Here is a 10,404-nt window from a genome sequence, read left to right on the forward strand (position 1 = left end):
ACCATGATCCTAAACCCACAGAAATTTCATCTTTTTCAGGGCATAATAAAATCGGGTTAGTTCCTGGTCTAAAATCTAAATCATACCTACATAATATCAAGCCAAGACCTTAAACTACATAAACAATTAAACATTGTTGAACACACAAAGCAGGAAGTAGGCAGTACAAATTCTTTGAACACAGATATACTCGGCATACAAGGAGAATTCATGTTAGGCAACATATTAAGTTGTTTCTTCTTGACTGTCTCAGAGAATCATCTTCCAAAGACTCCATCCAAACATGTCACCAACATATCCTCCATGCTCAAAACTGTTGTTTCAAAATTCATACCATTCGCATTACTGATTGACAACAAATTAATCAACTTACAATTTCGGCCTTAAAACCTCTATTAATCCAAATCCAGCCACAAACATCAAACAAATGAAAAACACACACATACACACACACACACACAGAGTGCAGCATTGACATCACTCCTCCATCGCATTGTTGTCCTCTGATTGCTGTTGGGAAACAGAGACTTTGATCTTTTGTGGTAATGTAAGAGATGGGTCCTTCTGAAGGGCCAAAGGAGCTTTGACCAAACTGATGCCCTGCTCCAACTCCCTTGTTGCCTCCTTCTGTATCTTTCTTTTCTTGCCCTTCATTCTATTAAAAATTTGACAAAATGTCAGCAAATAACAAAATGGGAGGGCATTGTAAGGCTTCCTCATCATGTAAAAGTGGAAGTGATGAATTACCTATTCTTATGGTGCCTCTCCTCCCTGGTGACTCTGATCTTTTCAATCTTTGGAATGGCCTTGAGGACGTTCTCCGCAAGATTCCTGTCATATCTCTCTGGCCTGTTTCGCTTTCTCTCAAACTCAAAGGTTGAATCCTAACGCAATATATGATAGTCATGAGGCTCTTTCAAACCACAATTATGAGCGACACAGACACATAGGCCAAAAGAAAGGAAATATAAAGTTTCATTTACCTGAGTCATATCCTTTCCATGCACCCGCCTATACGCCTTGGTCCATTTTACTTTCCGAGGATTCCTCTTCATTTTGAAGTTCTTGTGGCATTTAGATCTACAAAATCGGAAAATCTGCAAGAGAAGTTTGTCATAAATCTGCACCATATATAGCATGTAACGCGGGGCTATAAGCCTATAACCAACCATACATAGCTTCCTGTCACTCTTGAGCATTTCATGAGTTTTGAATATATATGTACTTAGCCTACCAGTTACTTTATGAAAATGAATTAACAATACTCAATGGAGTTCACAGGTGATCGAAGAACGAATTCAAATATCATGACAAGTACTTGTAAATCTAAGCTAAGGTGGAATTATGAAGCTTATAGAACATAGTTAATAAAGGCCTTACTTTCATATCAAGCATTTGCCATCAACTTATCCAACAAGATCAATACATAGATATCCACATAATACTAGTTCTCCAGTAGCATCTATACATATGGAGCAATATAAAGATAACTAGAAATTGAAAGTTCACTTAATAATTTTCAGATGTTATATGATTAGTTCATTACTGATAAGATAAATGAGAGTTCCATAGGGAAGAACAGAGGTTCACCTTTGCATCATTACGAACAAACTGGATTCCATGTCCAGGGTACACGGTTGAAGAACAAAACCAGCACTTTTCCAATCTCATTGTGCCTCTAAACTAAAAGCAACACTTCCTAAAAAGGCAAAAACAGCATAAAAATTAAGGATCATAAATCATCAGTATCAACTATAATACTGCTATCTAGATTTCCAGTAAGACCAAAAAAACAATTAAAAAAAAAACTCATCAGGCAAATAATTTCAAAGAAAAATAATATATATGAACAGTGTCTTTGGACTACAACAATTAACGAGGAAATAAACGGTAAGGAAAACCTAGCAGCAAGATTTACAAATTAAAGCGAAAATTTCTCGCCATGAAATCATTTAGCTATTAAATAGTTAAGTTAATGAAAAGGGAGTTTAGCTAAGAAGCATAAGAGAGAGAAAACCTCAGATGGAGAGAGAGAGACGGCGGAGTGGCAGTGTCGCCGCCACGGCTGCTGAGGTTTTGAGGGTTTCGCTAAATTCAGCTTTAAACTACAGAGTCTACGTATAGGAGTATTTTTTTTATTTTATTTTATTTTATTTTGGATAAATTTAAAAAAATTTGGAGTTTTTGAATTTTGAATTTTAATTGAGAAGATAAAATGTGATTTTTTATTATTTATTTTATGGATAGTACAAAAAAAATATAAAATAAAAAATATTCAAAAATAAAAGATTATATTTTAATCTTTCAAGTAAAAATTTAAAATTTAAAAAATTTAAATTTAATTTAAAAAATTATATTCAAAATTTAAAATAATAATAATCAGAATTTAAAAAAATGATTAAAAATTAACTTTTAATCAATATTAGTCAATTTTAATATTTAAATTTATAAATTATAATTCAAATTTTATAATTGATAATTTATAATTTAATACAAAAATAAATTTTAAAAAATTAACTAATATTAATTGAAAAACATTTATTATCTAATAATACTTTAATAATAATAATAAATTAATAATATAACCAGCTCATTTATACATATTTAAAATTAATTTCAGTAAACATAAACTTATTTTAAAAACTCTTTTTTAAATTTTTTAAGATTTTTTTTTTTAATTTTACCAAACTAAGGCAAACTAAGGCTTGGTTTGGTAAAACTTTTTGAAGAGATGTTTGTGCTTTTTAAAAGTTCAACCTCCTTATTTTGTGTTTGGTAAATTAAAAAGATCATGTGCTTATGCTTGTAGCTTTTAAAATATCAGGGTACTTTTGAAAATACCTAGGATAGAGCTTTTCAAAATTGGCTTGTGCTTTTCAAAATTTAAAAGTCTAATATAACTTCATATGTTAACTAATTTTCAAATTTAATGCTTGTATTTATGTCTATTATAGTATTTTTAAATTTTAAAAGCTATTTTACCAAATACAATTGATGTTACTTATGTTTATTAAAAGCTATTTTTTATTTGATTTACCAAACATAAATGCTACTACTTTTAAAACACCATCTTTTAAAAGTTAACTTTTATAAGCTATTGTTACGATGGGTAACCGGAGATTAATGGGTTGGATTCGTTAGGTTGGCCCAATCGTCTGAGGAGGGAAGCCTTCGAATGGGTGCGCACCTTTGAGGCCTCCGTCCTACTTGTGAACATGAGTGAATGGGGGTAGTACCTGCAAAGACACTCCGATGCCTAAGTCAGCAAGGGTGTGAGCAGGTCTAGAGAGTATTGGGACTTAGAGATACCTGAGGGGTGCTAGTGTATTTATAGTGGTGAACCAATAACCACCGTTAGAGTAGTTCCACCTTTTAAGGTGGATAACCGTCCATTTATAACCGACTTCTCAAGGAAAGGTTAGTTTAATGTCAGGCTCAACCTTGTGGGTTGGGCCTTTCGTTTGGACCTGGGCCCTAGTATTAGGCCAGGGTATGAACAGCTACTTTTAAAAAATAAAAGTTTTACCAAACTAAGCCTAAACCACGAGATAAGCCAAAAGTCACTGTTATATTCAAATATAAATATATAAATATATAATTGATAATTGATAAACAAGAAATTTAAAAAAAAAATTACGTTAATTTTTTTTATAAAATATTTTAAAAAATCTTTAAAAAAACCACTAAAAAAAAAAAGGATTTTTAAAAAATTTTCCAAACAAACCCTAATTCTCTTTCCAATATATAAGTACGAGAATCTATTTTCAAAGAATAATTTTGTTTCAAGTCCTTTCAAAGTTCCATTGCTAAATGAGGACTACAAATAGCATCATAATAACTCAAAGCATTAATTTTTTCTTTCTTTGTTTGTTTCGTTTAGTTTTTATTTTCTTGTACCTTCAATCCCGCTTGTTATTTGTAAAACTGAATTGTTGCAGTTCATGCATGTTTTCCGATTCATATAAGAATAGGATATAGCTGCTTTTAATTTGGCTTAGTGAGTTGTTACAATTTTTTCTATTTTCTTCTAATCATGTGGTAATTTTTAACATTTTCCAGTAGGATTAAAATGAAGAAGGAACGTGTTCCATATACATCAAGGTGTATAACTAAATATCAAACCCTTGAAGTAGAATAGATGTTTTATTTGAATTCATTTATTATATGATTTCCAACATACACATATACTTGATAAATAAAGGTATGATTGCTTACATATATCAAGGTATGATTGCTTTATACATAATGTTATTCATATATTTAAATTGGGAACTTTTTAGATAAATAAAATATTTTTTTTTACATTTATTGTTATCTTGTTTGCTCACTAAATCAATTTCTAACTTTAATTATATATTTGCAAACAAGATACGTTCATAACTATTTTACTATTTGGATCGTATTGATTTAACTTTTTAAATTGCATATATACTATAATAATTTAAATTTATTTTTTAATCTAATCAAATTCAAACCATTGTAATTTTGATAGAATTGATTTATGTTCTATCTAAAATTTTATATTTTAAAAATTTTTTATTATTAATTTTTTTAAATACCAAATTATATCCCATCCAAGTGTTAAAATTTAAAAGTTTTATAATTTAAATTATATCTATCTAAATTTTAAAATTTATCAATGTTAAAATAGACGGATTATAATTTTTTTTTCAAATACCAATTGGGTTTATTGATCACTCATGCAGGCTTGGTTCAAATACAATTTGGACATTTACGACTGGCCCCAAAACAAAGTAAGAAAGTACGAAAATGGAACAAAGTCCATCCATCACTCAACGAAGTTCAGATATTAGTGATGTCTCTATTATTCTTATTGTTTTTGTCTTGTGATTGTTTAGTTTCAACAATGAAAATACACATTATTGCTATGGGAAGGAAATAATCTGCTATAATAAAATATAAATTAATTTTATTATATCTTAGAAACGGTCTGTTATGATAAAATATAAATTAATTTTATTATATTTTAGATATAATAAAATAAAATTAATTTATATTAAAAGTATAATTATTGTATTATATTAAAGAGAGAATAATAAAATTGTATTTTAAATTTAATTATTTTATTTAAATGATGATTAAGGATTTGTTTTACATAAATTAGTAGTGTAAAAAAATTAATATAAAATAAAATTATTTTATTGTGTAAGGTATAGTAGGTGAAAAATTGTTGTATAATTAGTATTTAGTGTTTTATTGTGTATGATATAGTAGGTAAAAATAGAAAACAAATGTGAAATATGTGTCATGTGTGTTTTGTTGGGGTCTATTGTGTATGTTTTGTTGTATTATAAAAAAAATAGTAAACTATATAAAAACAAAAGCATATGTGAAAAAAAATAGAATTAAAATTGAGATTTTATACCATACACAATGTTAAATACAAATTTAATAATAAAAATAGATTGATAAAATATAAAAAAAAAATCCTATTATAAATGATTTTATTTTAATAAAAAAATTGTATAAACTTTTTAAATGGTTTTATTTTAATATAGCAATGAAAATAATGTTTTTTTATTTTTTTATATTAAGATATAACAAAATAAAATAAGTTAATTCTTTGATTTATAGCTTATTCAGATTATTTATGATTAAGTTAAATATGTAACTGCCGTAAAAATAGAAAATTATCATCACTCTTTATTCTAAAGAATGACTCTCAACTACTTCACATCTGCTCTTCCCTGCTTTCTCTATATACAGAGTTTAGCTATGTATAATTCGCAACTCTTTCCATAAGTGTTTATTTTCGCATAAATCACTACACCTTCTAACAGTAGCAATGTATGTATATTTATTCTCCTTCAAAAATTGCTACACTCTAAATCTATTTACATAAAATTATAAAATAGTTTATTCACGCATCACGTTGCAAAAAATTGTACTCCAATAATTTTAGTTATATTTCAATTTATTTAGGTAATTTGTCTTTTTTTTTTAATAAAAATGCTATCTTTAAATGAAAGGTTCCTAGCATTCTTTTCATCTTTTTCTTCCTAAATAAGTTAGCTGGCTACCTTCCATCCATTTACTCTCTAAGATATTCAAGAGATATTACGGTTAAACGATGAAAGAGTTTAAGAGTTTATCAGCCACATTTCTCTTCCATGGTCTGGACCGCAGAGAAGTAAGATGGAGCCGCTAACCCCTGGTCTGGACAATAGAGATTCCATGGTTTCTCTAATTTTTTGATTCAATTGCGTAATCAGTAGTCGTGGGCACAAGCACATCTTTGTATAATCAAAGTCTGTATAATCAAAGTCTGAAACAAACAAGGAACGCCAAGAGTGCAAAGCAGAAACAGAAGATGAAACCAACAAGGAGCGTAAAAAGGCTCGAAAGATTGAGAAAGAGGCACGCCAAGAACGCGAAGTAGAAACAGAAGCTAAACCCGAGGCCGATGAACGTAAAGCGGCGCGGAAAGCCCGCAAAGAAGCCGCGCGGAAAGAAGATGAAGATGGCAATTCCGAGCCCTGAAGGCACCGCCGTCGAGCCGAAAGAAGATAAAGAGATGGAGTCCTGAAGCACAAGGCATTGTTTTAAGGTTTTTTTTTTTAATTTTTTGATTATTTTTTTTCTTGATCCAATTGTAGAATTTAGAATCAGATGTCAACGCGGCAAATCTTTCTCTTTTTTATTTTATTCAATTCAAACTTGTGAATAAGCCGTGCAAATTTTTTTTTATTCAATTGTAAAAGCATTTCGGTTTGGAATAACATGGTTTGTAATGACACGGTTTGTAAAGTTTCGGTTGAAATGCTTGTATCTTAAATGGAATTTATTAAATGGTAAAGTTAAATGACCGAGTATTCACTCTTTATTATATATTCCCAGCTTTGCATAGACTTTCAAGAAATTCTCAAATTTATTGATCGATCACCTGCATCCATCTCAATCCATATTCACCAGCAATAGTATACATAATCACTTCAACTCTAAGAAATCCAAACACGAGTTGCCAAAAATGTTGGTTTTAATATTTCATATACATAGAAAAAATAAATGAAATTTATCAGCAACAAACTCTTAGACGTACATACAGAACAGAAGCAAGCAGAAGAAAATGCAGCACTAATCGTAAGAAGATCTGAAGGCACATGGTTTATCATGGTAATTAAATTTTTAATGGTAATTGCACGGACCAACCCATTCTACAGTAAGCACCTGAGCCAAATGCTAATCTTAAAAGCTCAAGTCTACCTCTTTGTTACAACAACTTTGAATCTTTGAATTGATCATCAAATCTTCTCAAATTATTGGTTGACCACATAAATCTCAATCTATATTACCATAATGCTACACATTCAATAATTTAACCCTGTTAATTTCTATGTGTAACACTCAGTAATCTATCAATTAACTTATGCATCCTCAATAGTAATAATAATAATAAATTGTAGCAATATGAGTATATTCCAGTAGGGTTTAATAGCACTAAGAACTCTGAAACAATTTCTATAGTTTTACCACTAAAACGTCGTCGTTTAGATCAGAATGTGATTCGTGCTGATGACTTGATCGAGAGAGATTGGTGGTTTTAATTGTCAGTGGAGAAACGACACCGTTGCGGAAGCAGTAGAGCTACATGAAGAGGATGATGACAACTTAGTCGTTCGTATGTGACAGGTGGCACTAGTCCCTGCTGTGCCACGTGTTCTGCATGCTTTCCCGTGTTTGACACTTTGACCAGTTCCTCCTAAAAATGCAGCATAGTGAGTGAGTCAGTGAGAGTTGCATAAGAGAGTTGATACACAATGCGAGTTTCAGAGAGTTTGAGTATTCTTAGAAGTGAAAGGAAGGGAAGCGAAGCGTTGAACAGATAGAAATTAGTAGAGGAGGAGGATTAACTATTTTCTTTCTGGATATTACAATATTTTACTTATTATTAAACTACTCTTCTATATTAGCCCATGATAATAATAAAGAAGTCTTGTGGCCCACAAATTCAGCCCAACAGAATACACAAATTAAATTATAATTTAGTCTTTATCTCATCTTATAGTTATCTCTATCTTTATCTATATCTTATCTTTATCTAATTTTATCTTTCATAGGCCAATACTCTATATATACTTAATTTTACCTTTATAGTTTACAATTCAATCAATCAACAATAAATAAAATTTCTTCATCTTTTATTTTCTTATTCTTTCACAATTTTATCATGGTATCAGAGCCTTGGTATCCTCCTTAAAGAGGATACATAAGCTATCATCTTTCGGTGAGAAATCACCCTACATCTTTTTCAACCTCCTCTCACAATGAATAATCAATCTTCCAATAAAGTTCAAGATCCAACCAATCTTTGTTAAAGGCATCCAAGTGAAAATCCTACCCCAGTTTTGGTTACCCCGGTTCTTTATCAGCAATTCCGTCTGCGCCTCCTTTCTTCCGACAATTTCGTCTACATTCTGTTTCAGCAGTCATATCTGCATTTGTTTCAGCAGTTTAATCTGCATATGTTTTAGCAGTTTCATCTGCACTCTTATTGCGCTCCACGCGCCCTCTTTTTTTTATCGCGCTCTATGCGCCATTTGAAGTTATTGCGTCATACGTACGCATTTTTTGAAGATTGCTGCTCAAGTACAGCATCTCCTTTTATATTTTTGCCGCCGGCAGCTCAAGCTCCGCTGCGCGCATTTTTTGAAGATCGCTGCTCAAGTATAGCATCTCCTTTTATATTTTTGCCGCCGGCAGCTCAAGCTCCGCTGCGCGCATTTTTGAAGATTCGCTGCTCAAGTACAGCATCTCCTTTTATATTTTTGCCGTCGGCAGCTCAAGCTCCGCCGCACGCATCTTCCTCCGCGTCACTACGTCAGAGGCGTCTTCCTCAACAATTTCATTGGAACTTATCCAAGCTGTGGATTATTGACATCTTCCATCCACCAGCTTGCGGGAGCGTATTAAACTACTCTTCTATATTAGCCCATGATAATAATAAAGAAGTCTTGTGGCCCACAAATTCAGCCCAACAGAATACACAAATTAAATTATAATTTAGTCTTTATCTTATCTTATAGTTATCTCTATCTTTATCTATATCTTATCTTTATCTAATTTTATCTTTCATAGGCCAATACTCTATATATACTTAGTTTTACCTTTATAGTTTACAATTCAATCAATCAACAATAAATAAAATTTCTTCATCTTTTATTTTCTTATTCTTTCACAATTTTATCACTTATAATGATAAAGATATTTAGATTTACTTACAGTACAGAAAAATATGTTCTTCAAATTATAATTCGAGTAGTTTAGCTGCTGCTTAACTAAAGCTAAAAACATGTTTGTGCATTATTTTTATAGAAATCTGTTTGTACAATATGTTATAATTTATAAGTACTTATTTTATATTATTTCTAACAACTTTATGACAAAATAACCTCTTAATTCTTAATTTCTTATAGTAGTAAAAATAATCGAGCAAACAAAGAGAATAAAATAAAAAAATAAAGGTTCCCGTAGGCAGTAGCCATAAGGGAAGGTGCTTAGAACTGTTCCAACGATTTAGATAGAGTGTGGTTCTTGTTTCTTCTTTTTTCCCTGCTAGCTAAGTTTTCTTCTTCTTCATTGGACCATCCATCAACGACTTGTATCTTAATTATAATGTGTCAGAATTGTCCCACTATCACCACAATCTTCCATCTTAACTACCGTTCACGATCTCGATTCCGATCTCATTCCATTGGATCGGGTTTGCTTGCTCCACCAGCGCTGGTCACCGTTCACGGTTGCCTCATGTTCCTTCGTCTCTTTCTCTGTCTGGTGAGCTCTCTTTTTCCATCTCAAAGTTGTTAACTTTTTTTATTAATTTATTTTTTTTAAATGATCTTTGAAATTTGATTTCTAATTCAATTTAACCCTCAAGATTTTAATTAAATCTAATTGTATCTTAAAATTTTGTTCCGTGCTTCAATTTAGTCTTTTTGTCGTTTTTCGCCACCGAAAAACTAATCTGACAATTTTGGTTGATACTTGACACCATAACAGTTAGATGACGTGGCGAAATATTTAAGGCATTAATTTAACCCCTAAAAAATTCAAATAAAACCTAACAGCCACAATTTCTCCGAATCGCAAGAGTTGAGAAGGATGTTGGGAGCAGCAGCCAAGGCACAGGTAACTCTAGTAGAGCTAGTTCGCATGGTGGCTGGGTTAAAAATGCATACCGTGATAGAGGTGGAAAGGTTCCCATTGGTACAGTTGTGGGTTGCATCATATTCTTCGATGGTCTGGGAGCTCTTTGATTCCTCTTCCTCTGAATCTTCTGTTGCTGGAGGCCACCGCACCTTGGTGGGGGTATAACAATCCAATTCATTACCGATTCCAAGAACTCCACATCGCCCCCTACCTCAAGACCACACCTTATATCCATCC

At 31.4% G+C, this 10,404-nt stretch overlaps 1 protein-coding gene across 1 annotated transcript; it reads right to left on the minus strand.

The window, feature by feature from the left end:
• Positions 1 to 157: 157 nt before the first annotated feature.
• LOC112756107 (probable ribosome biogenesis protein RLP24) lies at positions 158 to 2,217 on the minus strand. The gene is made up of 5 exons (XM_025804544.3): positions 2,018 to 2,217; positions 1,591 to 1,699; positions 984 to 1,097; positions 748 to 884; positions 158 to 655 (listed from the first exon to the last, which is right to left on the minus strand). The coding sequence occupies exons 2-5, from the start codon at positions 1,669 to 1,671 to the stop codon at positions 478 to 480; spliced, it is 510 nt and encodes a 169-aa protein (XP_025660329.1). The 5' UTR covers positions 1,672 to 1,699; positions 2,018 to 2,217; the 3' UTR covers positions 158 to 477.
• Between the last annotated feature and the right edge of the window lie 8,187 nt (positions 2,218 to 10,404).

The sequence above is a fragment of the Arachis hypogaea genome, chromosome 6, assembly GCF_003086295.3.
Source record: "Arachis hypogaea cultivar Tifrunner chromosome 6, arahy.Tifrunner.gnm2.J5K5, whole genome shotgun sequence".
Classification (NCBI taxonomy): Eukaryota; Viridiplantae; Streptophyta; class Magnoliopsida; order Fabales; family Fabaceae; genus Arachis; species Arachis hypogaea.

Bases quoted from the DNA above. Each gene is read 5' to 3' on its own strand.
- LOC112756107 (XM_025804544.3), bottom strand. From the start codon at position 1,671: ATGAGATTGGAAAAGTGCTGGTTTTGTTCTTCAACCGTGTACCCTGGA. The intron at 1,098-1,590 runs GTGAACCTCTGT...CTTCTCTTGCAG, and splicing joins TTGTTCGTAATGATGCAAAG to ATTTTCCGATTTTGTAGATC. The intron at 656-747 runs GTAATTCATCAC...AATTTTTAATAG, and splicing joins GAGAGGCACCATAAGAATAG to AATGAAGGGCAAGAAAAGAA.